This window comes from Aspergillus pseudotamarii, assembly GCF_009193445.1.
Source record: "Aspergillus pseudotamarii strain CBS 117625 unplaced genomic scaffold BDV38scaffold_105, whole genome shotgun sequence".
NCBI classification, from domain to species: Eukaryota; Fungi; Ascomycota; class Eurotiomycetes; order Eurotiales; family Aspergillaceae; genus Aspergillus; species Aspergillus pseudotamarii.
Genome location: NW_022475119.1, coordinates 48,488 through 64,163, shown reverse-complemented (window position 1 = coordinate 64,163; position 15,676 = coordinate 48,488). Strand labels below are relative to the sequence as shown.

The following is a 15,676-nucleotide window of genomic DNA, read 5'->3' as shown; positions in this document are numbered from 1 at the left end:
CAACGGCCATCGTTCTCGCGCTCCCAGAGACTAATAGTTGTTATGACGCACGAAACCGGTTCAGGGTCGATAATCATTTCGAGTACCACGGACTCCAGAGCCAATGGAGGTGTGAGCGTTGACAATAGCATGGCCAAACCCAGCAATGGCGACATCAACCCTCGCAATGAGAATGCAATGGGAAGCAGTATCCACATCCGCTTTCCCGGAGGTATCGAACGATGGAAGGATTCGGTGAACCAGATCACCGAGCGCTGCGATGTGAGCGGTCTAGCAACCGATCCCACGAGATATCAGCTTGCATCAACGGGATTTGGGGACGCGAGCACCGTCTACAGGCAGAGGTTCATGGCGGTCCCTGGCGAGGTATACTCCGCGTTACAAGAGCTGTGTGTTGAACGCCGTGTCAGCGTGAGATCCGTCATTCTTTTTGCAATCCATCAGATGCTGAAAGGGTTTGGTAATGGATCACAAACCATTACCGCCTCTCTGCACCTCGAGGGGAACTCCCAGGATTCTCGGCCATCGTGGGCGGTGTCGCCCATATTCGTCAGCCATGAGAACAGAGACGAATGCTCCGTTGCGCAGGCGATTGAAAGCATTGAAGCGGTGCGCAGTGCGAAGAAGCTGTCCACACACACAGTCGACAAAGCGTCAAGTCTCGTGAATTTGGGGTTGTTTGACTTACTTGTCGTCTTCGCCAAGGCAGACGATGCTCATCTTCTGTTATTTGATTTCCCCCTGGCAGTTATGGTGGATGAGAGTGAAGCTGGACTCCAGCTCACACTGCGCTTTTCCGACTGTCTTTTCGATGAGGGGACAATATGTAATTTCACAGATGCCCTTAACATCTTGATCGCTAAGGCAGCGACAGGAGGAGCGACGCTAGTTACCGACATCGAACTCCTGTCGTTAGAGCAACAGCAGCAGCTGGAGGAATGGAATAACACGGACGGCGAGTATCCAACATGCAAGCGACTGCATCATCTGATTGAAGAGGAGGCGGAACGCCACGAAGGCAAGGTCGCCGTGGTTTGTGAGGAGCGAAAGATCACCTATGGCGAGCTCAACACCCAGGCAAACCGTCTCGCACGCTATCTTCACTCTACAGGCATCCAGGCCGAGCAGATCATCGCATTGTTTCTCGATAAGAGTGAAATGCTCATTGTTACCATTCTGGGTGTGTGGAAATCTGGCGCGGCCTATGTGCCTATTGACCCGACGTATCCAGATGAGCGAGTCCGATTCGTGCTGGATGACACCGAGGCACAGGTCATCATCGCCAGTAATCGGCACGCCGAAAGGCTTGAGCGACAGATCGTCGGCGACAGGAAACTCTGCATTATTCATCTGGAGCCATTGCTCACATTCCTGGCTCAGGATACCTCGAAATTCCCAGCGCACAACTTGGATGACCTACCTCTCACAAGCAGGCAACTTGCCTACGTGACATACACGTCCGGAACTACAGGGTTCCCGAAGGGTATCTTTAAACAGCACACGAACGTGGTCAACAGTATCACTGACCTGTCTGCCCGTTATGGGGTGACCGGGCAACACCACGAAGCGATTCTGCTCTTCTCGGCCTACGTTTTCGAGCCATTCGTTCGCCAAATGCTCATGGCACTAGTAAACGGCCATCTCCTGGCCATTATCAATGACGCGGAAAAATATGACGCGGACAAAATCCTTCCCTTCATTCGCAGACACAATATCACCTACCTCAATGGCACTGCCTCTGTCCTACAAGAATACGACTTCTCCTACTGCCCGTCCCTGAAGCGAATGATTCTGGTGGGTGAAAACCTAACAGAAGCGCGGTACCTGGCCCTGCGCAAGCGATTTAAGAACCGCATCCTTAACGAGTATGGATTCACCGAGTCCGCCTTCGTAACAGCCCTCAAGATCTTTGAGTCCGACTCGACTCGCAAAGACACCAGTCTGGGAAGACCTGTGCGCAACGTCAAGTGCTACATCCTCAATCCTGCCCTCAAGCGTGTTCCCATTGGGGCCACAGGCGAGTTGCACATTGGAGGGTTGGGTATTTCAAAGGGATACCTCAACCGTCCTGATCTTACGCCGACACGGTTCATCCCCAACCCCTTCCAGACGAAGCGTGAGAAGCAACTCGGAGTTAACAGCTTAATGTACAAGACCGGCGACCTGGCTCGCTGGCTTCCGAACGGTGAAGTTGAATATTTGGGACGCGCAGACTTCCAGATCAAGTTGCGAGGCATCCGAATTGAGCCCGGCGAGATTGAGGCGACGTTGGCTCAGTATCCCGGCGTCCGGACTAGTTTGGTGGTGTCCAAGAAGCTCCAGAAAGGTACTGAGGAGACCACGAACGAGCACCTCGTGGGTTACTATGTCTGCGACAACGCCTTGGTATCCGAGACAGACTTGTTGTCTTTTTTGGAGAAGAAACTGCCTCGATACATGATCCCGACGCGGCTGGTGCAGTTGTCGCAGATCCCCGTGAACGTGAACGGAAAGGCGGACCTGCGCGCTCTGCCAGCCGTCGATATCTCAAAATCCTCTGAGGTCCGTTCTGATCTCCGAGGCGACATGGAATTTGCCCTCGGGCAAATCTGGGTCGACGTACTGGAAGCCCGCCACGGATCGATCTCTCGCAACGACAACTTCTTCCGTCTTGGAGGACACAGCATCACCTGCATTCAACTCATTGCACGCATCCGAGAGCGACTCTCGGTAAGCATCTCTGTCGAGGACGTCTTCGCAACAAGGACACTGGAGCGCATGTCACATCTTCTGCAGAGCAAACAGCAGGAGGCATCCGATGGGCGCTATGAGAGCGAGTCTGCTGTGCAGTCAGGGCCACTGGAGATAGATGCAGCAACCAATGAGGTATATATGGCAAACAGTCTTCAGCAGGGGTTTGTCTATCATTACCTTAAAAACATGGAACAATCAGATGCCTACATAATGCAGTCCGTCCTGCGATATAATATCACATTATCCCCAGATCTGTTCCAGAGGGCCTGGAAACACACACAACAGGTCTATCCGGCATTGAGGCTTCGATTCGAGTGGGGAAAGGAAGTCTTACAGGTGATCGACAAGGAGCAACTGCTGGATTGGCGTTTCATCTGCTTTGCCAACGTGCCTGCGGGCGCTGTCGAGGATCAGAAATTGGCCGACTTGCAGCGCCAGGACCGCGAGGAGCCCTACAAACTAGATGCCGGTAGGTTGTTCCGCATCTATTTGATACAACACAGCGAGACTCGTTTCACATGTCTCTTCAGCTGCCACCACGCAATCCTTGATGGTTGGAGTCTGCCGCTTCTCTTCGAGATGGTCCATGATACTTACCTGCAACTGCTCCATGGGAACAATATCGCCCCGCCCGCGGATGACCCTTACGCTCGCACACAACGTTATCTCCAAGCACACCGTGGAGATCACCTGGATTATTGGGCTGAGGTGGTTGAGAGAATCGCTGAGCGGTGCGATATGAATGCCTTGTTGAACGAGCGTAGTCGCTACAAAGTTCAACTAGCGGACTATGACCAGGTACAGGACCAGAGACAGCTGACAATGACCCTCTCCGGAGATGCATGGCTAGGAGAACTCCGTCAGGCCTGCTCTGCCCAAGGCATTACCCTACATTCGATCCTCCAGTTTGTTTGGCACGCCGTGCTTCACGCTTATGGAGGCGGCAGCCATACCATCACCGGCACGACCATCTCTGGAAGAAACCTGCCTATTAGTGGAATTGAACGATCCGTTGGGCTTTATATCAATACGCTGCCGTTGGTAATCGATCATTCAGCATACAAGGACAAGACTATCATGGAGGCCATCGAGGATGTGCAGGCTAAGGTAAACGCGATGAACAGCCGCGGCAATGCGGAACTAGGCCATCTACGCAAAAACGACTTGAAGCACGGATTATTTGACTCCTTATTCGTGCTTGAGAACTACCCAAACCTGGACAAGTCGCGAGTTTTACAGCACCAAAGCCAACTGCAATATTCAATCAAAGGAGGTACTGAGAAGCTGGATTATCCGCTGGCTGTCATCGCGCGTGAAGTTGAGGCAACTGGTGGAGTCACTCTGTCCATCTGCTATGCTAGTGAGCTGTTTGAGGAGGTGACCATCTCTGAGCTGCTTCGTATGATCCATGACACTCTGATGCGGGTTGCGCAAGGCTTGAATGATCCTGTCCGCAGCCTAGAGTATCTCTCATCTGCCCAACTGGAACATCTAGCTGCGTGGAATGCCACGGAAGCGGAGTTTCCCGACACCACGCTGCATGAGATGTTTGAGGTTGAAGCGGATAAGAAGCCCGAGAAAACAGCGGTCATATATGAGGAGCAGGCCCTAACCTATCGCGAGCTAAATGAGCGGGCGAACTGTATGGCACATAGACTAAGATCTGACCTCAACCCGAAGCCCAATGATGTCATTGCCCTCATAATGGACAAGAGTGAGCATATGTTCGTCAGTATATTGTCCGTGTGGAAGAGCGGAGGTGCATATGTTCCAATTGACCCTGGATATCCCGACGACCGCATCCAATATATCCTAGGGGACACCCGGGCCATCGCTGTCATTGCGGACTCCTGCTATATGTCTCGCATCAAGGGAATGGCTGCGCCTGAAATGCTCCTTTATCCATCTGACCTGACAGCCACTCCGAATCCAAACTACAGTGCATCAAACCCTTCACCGTTAAGTCGGAGTACAGACCTGGCCTATATCATCTATACATCTGGCACGACAGGACGGCCCAAGGGCGTCGCATTGGAGCATCATGGAGTGGTCAACCTGCAGGTGTCCCTGTCCAAACTATTTGGCCTGCGGAGTACTGACGACGAGGTGATACTTTCTTTTTCTAACTATGTATTCGACCATTTTGTGGAGCAGATGACGGACGCCATACTCAACGGCCAAACATTGCTAGTGCTCAATGATGAGATGCGCGGAGACAAAGAGAGACTGTATCAGTATATTGAGAAGAACCGGGTGACCTACCTGTCTGGCACTCCATCGGTGGTTTCGATGTACGAGTTCGGCCGGTTTAAGGGGCATCTCCGCCGTGTGGACTGCGTCGGAGAGGCGTTCAGCGAACCGGTATTCGACAAGATCCGCGAAACTTTCCATGGCCTCATCATCAACGGCTACGGCCCGACAGAGGTCTCTATCACCACCCACAAACGTCTTTACCCGTTTCCAGAGCGGCGCACGGACAAGAGTATCGGCCAGCAGGTCCATAACAGCACGAGTTATGTGCTAAACGAGGATATGAAGCGCGTTCCCATCGGGGCTGTCGGCGAGCTCTACCTAGGTGGTCAAGGTGTGGCACGAGGTTATCATAATCGCCCAGACGTGACCGCGGAGCGATTCATTCCCAATCCATTTCAGACAGAAGAGGAAAAGAAAACAGGCCGCAACTCTCGTCTTTACAAGACGGGCGATCTGGTACGCTGGATACCAGGAAGCAACGGTGAGATTGAGTATCTTGGCCGCAATGACTTCCAGGTCAAGATTCGCGGATTGCGCATCGAACTGGGTGAGATCGAGGCCATCCTGTCGTCATACCCTGATATCAAACAGTCTGTGGTAATTGCAAAGGACCGCAAAGAAGGAGGACAGAAGTTCCTCGTCGGCTACTACGTTGCCGATGCAGCGTTGTCGTCCGCCGCTATTCGGCGCTTCATGCAGTCTCGGCTACCTGGCTACATGGTACCCTCTCGCCTCATACCAATCGGCAAACTCCCCGTCTCCCCCAGTGGAAAGTTGGACACCAAGGCTTTGCCCTTCGCCGAGGAAGAAAGCGACAGTGACGTGGTGGCGCCGCGCAATGAAGTGGAACGCACCCTGTGTGACATCTGGGCGGAACTGCTTGAGATATACCCAGAGGAGATTGGCATATACAGTGATTTCTTCAGTTTGGGAGGTGACAGTTTGAAGAGCACGAAGCTTTCATTCATGGTCCACGAGACCTTCAACCGCGCCGTCTCGGTCAGCACCCTTTTCCGTCATCGAACAGTCGAGGCTCTGGCACAACTAATTATAAACAATGCTGTGGATGTGAATGAAATCGATCCACTAGAATACAATGAGGGGCAAATGATTCCTGTGTCCGGTGCCCAAGAGCGACTCCTCTTCATCCATGAGTTTGAGAATGGCAGTAATGCCTATAACATCGACACCGCCTATAGATTGCCTGGCTCGGTTGATTCCTCGGACATTCAACAGGCGCTGCGTGGAATCCTTTCTCGACATGAGGCGTTGAGAACGTTACTTGTCAAGGACGACACAACCGGTGGCTATTTTCAGAAGATATTGAGCCCCGATGGCGCCCAGCGCATGTTCTCTATCAGGGTGGACAGAATCAAGGCCATGGAACAATTAGACCAAGAAATAGCCAGTCTATCCCAGCACGTTTTCCGCTTGGGTGATGAACTACCTTGGCAAGCCCGTATTCTTAGACATGAATCAGGCAGCTTGTATGTCATCGTAACATTCCACCATACCAGCTTCGACGCATGGTCGTTAAATGTGTTTGAGCGAGAACTTCAAGCCTTATACGCGGTCCTCCACAAAACAAAGCGTGCAGCGAGCCTGCCCACACTCAGAGTACAGTATAAGGATTACGCCCAGTACCATCGTCGGCAGCTGTCGAGGAGTCGCCGTAGCCTATCGGACTTTTGGTTGCAAAAGCTCACTGGCTTGGAGTCATTGCAGCTGATCACGGACCGTCCACGACCGGGGCATTTCAACTATGACGGCGACGATCTCAGTATTGAATTGAGTCAAAAGGAGACACAGAACCTGAGGGAGGTTGCCAAACATTGCAGGTCTAGCCTGTATGTCGTCTTGCTGTCCGCTTATTATGTGATGCTTGCCTCGTACACGAACCAGACGGATATCGCAGTGGGTATCCCAATCAGCCACCGAACACATCCGCAATTCCAGTCCATCATTGGATTCTTCGTCAACCTCGTCGTGCTTAGAGTGGATGTGTCTCAGTCTGCCATTGGCGGCCTCATTGGAAGGGTAATGAAAGAGCTCGTCCAAGCTCAGTTACACCAAGACATGCCGTTCCAGGAGGTGACGAAGTTATTGCAGGTAGTAAACGATGCTAGCCGGCATCCGTTAGTACAGGCTGTTTTCAACTTCGAAGCCCGTCCAGATAAGGAACACGATCCTGGGTCTCAGGATGAGGGGGCAATTCAATTTACTCAATACCGGCCCCTTCAGCCCCCGGATTCAGTTGCGAAATTCGATCTGAATGCAACGGTCACTGAATTGGAGTCGGGGTTGAGGATTAACTTCAACTACGCCACCAGTCTGTTCAACAAGAGCACCATTGAGGGCTTTTTGCGTACATACGAATATCTCCTTAACCAGCTGTCAGAGCTAAGTACAGAAGGAATCAAGGAGGATACGCAGCTGTTGTTGGTTCGTCCGCAAGAAAATGGTGACGCGCACCTACCATTGGCACAGTCCCCACTTGCAATGCCTGCTGAGGAGCAGAACGCAGCGTCTCTCAGCCAGGTCTTCGAGTACCAAGCTTCCCTGTCCCCAGGGAAGATTGCTATCGCTCAAGGGGGTAGAGTACTCACGTATGCCGACCTCAACAAGCGGGCTAACCAGCTATCACGGTACATGTTGTCCATCTCCTCCGTTGGGGCGGAAGAGCGTGTAGCTCTGATGCTAGACAAGAGCATCGAGACAATCGTCTGCATTCTGGCGATATGGAAGGCCGGTGCAGCATATGTGCCCTTGGATCCAACTTACCCGACGGAGCGTATCCGGCTAATCCTGGAGAAGACCCAGGCGAAAACTGTTCTAGTGAACTCCCATCATGCCTCTAAATGTGAATACATGGGCGCAAAGGTGATATCAATCGACTCGTCCGCCGTCGAGCTCGAGGTTAGCCAACAGCCAAGCTCCGACTTGCCTGCAGTTGCCGGCCTGGACAATTTAGCGTATATAATCTTTACTTCAGGAACTTCCGGCAATCCCAAGGGCGTTCTGGTCGAGCAAAAGGGTGTTCTACTGTTGCGTGATGCCCTCCGAGAACGGTATTTCGGCAGTGACTGCACCAAACATCATTCCGTGCTTTTCCTTTCTAATTATGTCTTTGATTTCTCTGTGGAGCAGCTTGTGTTATCGGTGCTCAGCGGACACAAGTTGATCATTCCTCCGGCAGAGTTCGTCGTCGATGAAGAATTCTACAGGATGGTCAACACTCACAATCTCTCGTATCTCAGTGGAACCCCATCCTTGCTGCAGCAGATCGATCTGGCACAGATACACAACTTGCAGTTCGTGACTGCAGCAGGTGAGGTGCTTCATGCCACACAGTATGAGAAGATGCGCTGCAGATTTCGCGGTACGATCTACAATGCTTACGGCATCACCGAGACCACGGTGTACAACATTATCACAGAATTCACTGCTAACTCGAATTTTGAAAATGCCATACGCGACGTGCTTCCCGGCACCCGAGCGTATCTGCTAAACAAGGCACTTCAGCCCGTCCCATTTGACGCAGTCGGAGAGCTCTATCTGGCTGGTGACTGCGTTGCACGTGGCTATCTCAATGAACCTCGTCTAACAAATCAGCGCTTCCTTCCCAACCCTTTCCGGAACCAGGAGGACGTTGCCACTGGGCGTTTCTCGCGACTATACAAGACGGGCGACCTGCTTCGATGCCGATTCAGCCATCAACAGCAGCCACAGCTGGAATATCTAGGAAGAGAGGATCTGCAGGTCAAGATGAGAGGATACCGGATCGAACTTTCTGAAGTGCAGAATATACTTGCCTCCAGCCCTGGTGTCCGGGAGTGTGCAATCATTGCCAAGTATGACAAGGACGATGGTTATTCACGGACCGCGCAGTCCCTAGTCGGCTACTATACTACCGACAACGAAGCAGTGTCGGAAGCCCACATTCTCACCTCCTTGAAAGCCAGGCTTCCAACATACATGGTGCCCAGCAACCTCTGCCGTCTGGAAGGTGTACTTCCTGTGACTATTAACGGAAAACTTGACATCAAGAGACTACCGGAAATTGATAACGCATCGGCGATGTTATCATACAGCCCGCCGAGGAATATACTAGAGGCTCGGGTATGCAAGCTGTGGGAATCCGTCTTGGGTATAGAACGATGCGGTATCGACAATGACCTGTTCCAACTGGGCGGTGACAGCATTATGTCATTGCACCTTGTGGCCCAGATTCACAATCAGATCGGTCGCAAGGTCACGGTCCGAGATATTTTTGAGTATCGTACCATTCGAGCCCTCCATGATCACGTTTTCATGAAGAACACAGATCCGAGTGTTGTGGCCCAGTTCCGTAGCGAACAAGGGCTAGTGGTTGGTGATGCGCCCCTACTGCCGATTCAGAATTGGTTCCTGTCCAAGCCACTGCAACATCCGAGCTATTGGAATCATACTTTCCACATCCGAACTCCAGAGCTGGATGTTGCTTCGCTAAAAGCTGCCATCGGCAAATTGCAACAGTATCACGACGCTTTCCGCATGCGACTGAAGCGCAAGGATAATAAATTTGTACAGGTATTTCCTGAGGATGCTTCTCCTGTCCAGCTTCGGGTGCTAAGCATGAAGGATGTTGACGGACCTATGGCCGTTAACCAAACACTGCGCGAATGGCAGTCAGGTTTTGACCTTGAGAACGGACCGATCTGCGCCATAGGCTACCTGCATGGGTACGAAGACCGTTCCGCACGGGTATGGTTCTCGATCCATCATATCGCCGTCGACACTGTCAGCTGGCAAATCCTGGTCCGTGACTTGCAGATGCTTTATCAAAAGGGAAGCCTGGGGTGCAAGGGTAGCAGCATCCGGCAGTGGTCTGAAGCGATACAGAATTACCAGCCGTCAGAGTCTGAATTGGATCACTGGAACAACCTCATTGCGCAAACAACTTCTAGCATCTCTGCGCTTCCTGCATCGACCGGCTCCCGCATACGTCTGACTAAGAATTTGGACACTGAGAAGACAGCTTTGCTGCTCCAAATTGGTAAAAGTCGACGTGAGGTCTCTGTGTACGATACTCTACTTGGTGCAGTTGGATTAGCGCTCCAAAACATCTCTCCAACTGGCCCAAATATGGTTACCATCGAGGGACACGGCCGCGAGGAGGATATTGACCATACACTGGATGTCAACCGCACCATGGGTTGGTTTACCAGTATGTATCCGTTTGAGATCCCCCATCTCAGAACCGAGAATCTTGTGCAGGACGTAGCCGCAGTAAATGAACGGTTCAGACAAGTCCCTGCGCGAGGCATTGGGTATGGAGCGTTGTACGGCTATACCCGACACCCGTTGCCTCAGATTACCGTCAATTACCTAGGTCATCTCGCTCGCAAGGAGTCGAAACCAGACGAATGGGTTCTCGCTGTGGGCGATAATAAACTCGATTATGGACTCATAACCAGCCCAGAAGATAAGGACAAGAGCTCATCCGCTGTTGACGTCACAGCTGTGTGTATTGATGGTACTATGGCACTCGACATAGACAGTGCTTGGAGCCTTGAGGAAAGTGAGAAATTTATCTCAAACATCGAAGAAGGACTGAACAAGATCATCGACAGCGCGGCAAGAAAAGAAGCCACGTCATCCGCAGCGAATCCTCAATTAACCGAGGAGACGTATACGCCATATTTCGAGTATCTGGAGCCGTCACGACAGGGCCCAACGCTGTTCCTGCTACCCCCAGGCGAAGGAGGTGCCGAAAGCTACTTCAACAACATCGTCAAACACCTACCTGGGACAAACATGGTCGCCTTTAACAATTACTACTTGCATAGCAAACGCCTACGCACATTTGAAGAGCTGGCGGGAATGTATCTTGAGCACGTACGCGGCATTCAACCACATGGACCATACCACTTCATTGGGTGGAGTTTTGGAGGAATTCTCGCAATGGAGATGTCCCGGCGGCTAGCAGCATCGGGCGAAAAGATTGGCCTCCTTGGTATTATCGACACCTATTTCAATGTCCATGGAGCGACACAGAGCATTGGCCTAGGAGACGCCAAGATCCTAGACCCTATCCACCACATCTACCGCCCCGATCCGGCAAATTTCAAAGGCCTCCCATCTGCCACGGATCATATCGTGCTGTTCAAAGCCATGAAAACGAACGATCAGTATGAATCCGAGAATCAGCGTCGCCTGTACGAGTACTACGACGGTACTCCCCTCAACGATCTGGAAAAATTGCTGCCAAGCGATACCGCCGTTCAGCTGGTTCCGCTTACCGACGACACTCACTTTTCTTGGGCCAGAAATCCCCAGCAGGTAGACCGGATGTGTGCGACCATCAAGGAATATATTTCTGGCTATTAGTCCTTAAATCGGAGCATATGAGATGGTTGAAGTAATGAAAGAAGCGGCATATGATAGAATCAAGCAATGGTCAAATCCCTGTGAAATCAGGTGCAGACAAAAAGCTATGAGGCGAGATGACGTGTGCTATTATCTATAGACAGCATTTCAATGAGCTTTGGAGCACAAATATTTTGAAATTGATTCCCCAATACAAGATAGAGATAGAGATAGAGTTCAAGTAGTGGATGGGAATGTCGAGCTGAGAGAACTGGGAGGGCAGGGGAGTACGAATTAGGAAGGTGCACATTGATTCAATTCCGCGATAAGATAACAGCTTCACGTGCCTTCCTATGACATCATCCATATTGTTATTATCAATGAAATACCCTAATCTCCAATATTTATCCACAGCTCCACTAATAAGTAGTATACCATTGGTGCTATAGTAACCCTGCATCACCATGATGCAACTGTCCTGTCACTACTCCAAAACTAAGGCCGACAAGCTCAGGATAAATACAACCCGTTCCATCGCCAAGATGTCAATCACGAATTGCAGAACCCACCGCGTTCTATCACTATCAATAAGTACAAGTTTAATATCACAACAATGACACACAAGCACGGCAAACATACTCCCCGTCTTCACAAGTACGGCCCTGCTTCAATTCCCTTCTTCAGAACACTCAGATTAACAAAACCAGGGTCGGAAAATGGATGCCCTCCACCCTAGACAGCCACCACGAATGGCTGGGCGGGCTAATTGCTCACGTCGACAGCAAAGCCGACCACGAGCTTCACCCGGTGATGAAGGAATTCCAACATCTCATTGAAACCAACACACGGATCTACCTCCTTATAGAAGCTATGTTCACCGAGGTCCCCCGCAACAGAGTATACGCCACAGATCCAACCGGATGTCCACAAATCCGAGACTATAAACATATGATCCGGGTACTGAATCATCTTCTTACGACGGCGCCCTCATGGAGTGACTTTACCCACCGCGTCGGTCTCGTTGGGTTACCGATTAATGCAGTGCTGGACTGGCCTATGGGCACACCCAGTGGGTACGCTGCGTTCCTCGATCCAGAGATCAATGCCATGATCAAAAAGATACTAAACGCCTGGGGCGAGTACTTGCAGTCACCTGAGTCAGCCCATGTGCTAGATAATTCGCAGTACGGATGGTTCGGTGAAACGGGGAAAAATAATCTTGTCACAGTCGCTAATGTAGGAAAGACGAACTACTGCTTCGAGGATATGTTTGTATGTAACCCCTCTCAGAAATACTACGGGTACAAATCATGGGATGATTTCTTTACCCGGGTCTTCCGGCCCGGTATTCGCCCTGTTGCATCACCAGACGACGACAACATAATTGCCAACGCCTGCGAGTCGCAGCCGTACAAGGTGGCTCGCGACGTCAAGGGAAGAGACATCTTCTGGATCAAGAGTCAGCCATATTCAGTCTTTGATATGCTGGCACACGATTCACTTGCTGAACAGTTCATCGGCGGAACTGTCTATCAAGCTTTCCTGAGTGCCTTGAGCTATCACCGCTGGCATGCGCCTATCAGTGGGAAGATTGTGAAGGCCTACGTTGTTGATGGGACGTATTATTCAGAGCCGCTGTTCGAAGGTCTGGGAGATCCACATCCCCATGATATCGATTCTGTTGGAGAAGTCACGGCCCAGGAGTACATTACAGCGGTTGCTACAAGAGCATTGATCTTTATCGAAAGTGACAACCCTGCGATTGGACTAATGGCATTCCTTGGCATCGGGATGTGTGAAGTTTCGACCTGCCAGATCACAGTCTCTGAAGGTCAACATGTCAAAAAAGGAGACGAAATTGGAATGTTCCATTTTGGCGGGTCAACACATTGTCTGCTGTTCCGGAAGGGCGTCAATGTCAATGAATTCCCATCTATGGAGACGGACCAAAACGTCCCAGTCAAGGGCCAGGTTGCTGTTGTAACCCCTTGAAGACTTGATCTGGACACTTCTCTGTCATGTACATATGTAAGAAATTAAAGTTGTGGAAGTGTAGGTTGACCCAGAAATATGCATCGTGTAATTTCATCATCGTCATCATGAACCGCCTATATCCTACAACGTATACCTGAACAAAGGTGACTTGTCACCCATATTCAACAACTGCTCCTCCGTATATTTCTCCTTTACCTCCGACTCAGACATCTTCGATCTGTTCTTGTTCTCCCACCAGAACGAAGCTTCCAATATCAATGCAAGAATCAATGCTGAGCCTCCAAACGCAATGGACAACCCAAAGCCGGTGTAATACTTCGGCTTCTCGTCGTCCATATACATATAACTTCCGATAATACCACCAATATTACCAACACAAATATTGAACGCCACACCAATTGCCCGTCGATTGGACGGAGTCAAGTTGTTAGAGGTCCAAGACGTGGTGGCTGGATGGACAGGGTAAAGGCCAATCATAGCCAGAATGACAGCGAAGAAGCTAGGACCGACATTTTCCTCCAACTTGCCATCGAATGAGATGATAATTCCGTATCCGACCGTCAGCAGTGTGAGGGGAATCACGACAAACGGCATTCGCCAATAAAACCGATCCGAGAGTCTGGAAAAGCACACGGCAGAGATGGCACCGGCGACGTAGGGAGGAACAGTCATTAGTTGGGCGTTGGTGCTGCTGAAACCCATAGCTTCAGTTATACTAGGAAGGGTAAATTTATTGCCTGGTCTTTCGTCAGTATACTGGTCAGTCGGAACGCTAAAGGAAACCATACCGTATGAACAGGCGGACTGGCATAGCAAAATATATGCCAGGATATACATTCGCCAATTCGTCATCACCGAAAGGAAATCCTTCCACCGGGACCGCTGTTGCTGGTCGTGCTCCTCGTCTTTGAATTGTCCTCCTTCCTTGATGAATTTCTGGAGCTCGAGGAAGCGAATTTCGTCTGGTTCTAACCATCGACCAGATAGAGAAGGTGAGTCAATAAGCAACCAGAAACAGGCCACGCCCAGCACCACAGTAACTAAGCCCTCGAGGATGAAGATCCACCGCCAGCCTGCGTATCCACCAACACCGTCCATCTTCGCGATAGCCGCCGCAAGCAGTCCTGAGAACGCGCCAGACAAGGCACTAGCACAGTAAAAATAGGCAAGGCGAGTGGACAATTCCTTTGGCATGTACCACTGGGTACAGAGGTAGACCGCTCCGGGAAAGAAACCTGCCCTGATTGAAGTCAGCCAAATAATCTGGTTTAACATTTTAGAGGCTACAAGCATACTCGAAAACACCAAGAAGAACACGGGTCACCATCAATCCGGCAAAGTTCTTCACGACCCCGGTCAATGTCATGATGATTCCCCAGGAAACGATTAAAATTCCCAGATACACAGATGGCCGTGAAAATGTTTTGAGCAGCATGTTACTAGGTACCTCTGTCTATGGTTAGATCGACCGTCTCCAACGAGAACCTACAGATTGAACTCACCAAGGAGGACATATGGGACAAAGAATATGCTTAATATGATGTTCCATTGAATGCCGTCGAGGTTCAGATCGTCCATCATGCCTTCAATCTTTGCATTTCCGATGTTTGCTCTATCGAGATGCGATATAAGATATAACACTGCTAGCATCGGCACGAGACGGATATCAACCTGGACAGTTGAATTAGCATCAAGGGGTTCATGATAACATGTAGGGGGGATACACACCTTGTGGCGAATCATCTTCCTCCGCTCCAGGGGGTAATTGAGATAAAAGTCTTCATCCTCCGGATCTAATCCCAAGACGCGGAAATTCTCAATAGTGACAATTGCGGGAACTTGCTCCTGGTGCTTAGGATCAGGAATTTTATCATCTTGGAGGTCCAACGAGTGTCCCATTTGCTTTGCAACCGACATGTTGACTAGAGACCTAGTAGACACCTACTAAATGAGTAACATGGGGTTTTTGGCAGTTGAGCCCTTGTTGGAGGAAGAGTGAACCTCGAATATATAGATCATCATGCTTTTCCGCCATGGCATCTCCACCCTGAGTCGAAGCTCATGTCGTTCCAGTCTAACCCCGCGCATTGGCGCATGATAGATGCATACTATGTCGGCTGCCAAGAAAGCTAAGAAAGTACTCCGAACATACACAGGGACAAATCTGGGGAAATGGAGGAGAAGCGGCGGAGGAATCCGGGGGAGGTGCCACCTTCTGCTAAGCCCCATCCACGTGAGGTGGCGGAAATGCAGACTAGGCCAGCGGAAAAGTATCCGCCCCCCGCAATTGGAAGCTACGTTATCCTAGCTCTAGACTTAGGTTTTTGCGTCTAGCGGGGTCAGGGAT

General features: G+C 50.7%; 3 protein-coding genes across 3 annotated transcripts; 2 read left to right on the top strand and 1 right to left on the bottom strand.

Moving 5' to 3' along the window:
• Positions 1-42: 42 nt before the first annotated feature.
• On the top strand, positions 43-11,355 carry BDV38DRAFT_288568 (uncharacterized protein; the record flags this gene model as incomplete). Its single annotated transcript, XM_032061062.1, has 2 exons — positions 43-9,555; positions 9,607-11,355. The coding sequence occupies 2 exons, from the start codon at positions 43-45 to the stop codon at positions 11,353-11,355; spliced, it is 11,262 nt and encodes a 3,753-aa protein (XP_031907634.1).
• A 268-nt stretch (positions 11,356-11,623) lies between these two features.
• On the top strand, positions 11,624-13,388 carry BDV38DRAFT_16033 (phosphatidylserine decarboxylase family protein). The gene is made up of 2 exons (XM_032051772.1): positions 11,624-11,988; positions 12,042-13,388. Exons 1-2 carry the CDS (start codon positions 11,948-11,950, stop codon positions 13,324-13,326), a joined length of 1,326 nt encoding a protein of 441 aa, XP_031907633.1. The 5' UTR covers positions 11,624-11,947; the 3' UTR covers positions 13,327-13,388.
• A 61-nt stretch (positions 13,389-13,449) lies between these two features.
• BDV38DRAFT_288566 (major facilitator superfamily domain-containing protein) lies at positions 13,450-15,246 on the bottom strand (the record flags this gene model as incomplete). Its single annotated transcript, XM_032061061.1, has 5 exons — positions 13,450-14,066; positions 14,118-14,569; positions 14,625-14,778; positions 14,832-15,000; positions 15,058-15,246. 5 exons carry the CDS (start codon positions 15,244-15,246, stop codon positions 13,450-13,452), a joined length of 1,581 nt encoding a protein of 526 aa, XP_031907632.1.
• Between the last annotated feature and the right edge of the window lie 430 nt (positions 15,247-15,676).

Coding starts and splice junctions, on each gene's coding strand:
- BDV38DRAFT_16033 (XM_032051772.1), top strand. CDS start 11,948: ATGACACACAAGCACGGCAAACATACTCCCCGTCTTCACAA. Junction 11,989..12,041: donor CATACTCCCCGTCTTCACAA/GTACGGCCCTGC, acceptor TAACAAAACCAG/GGTCGGAAAATGGATGCCCT.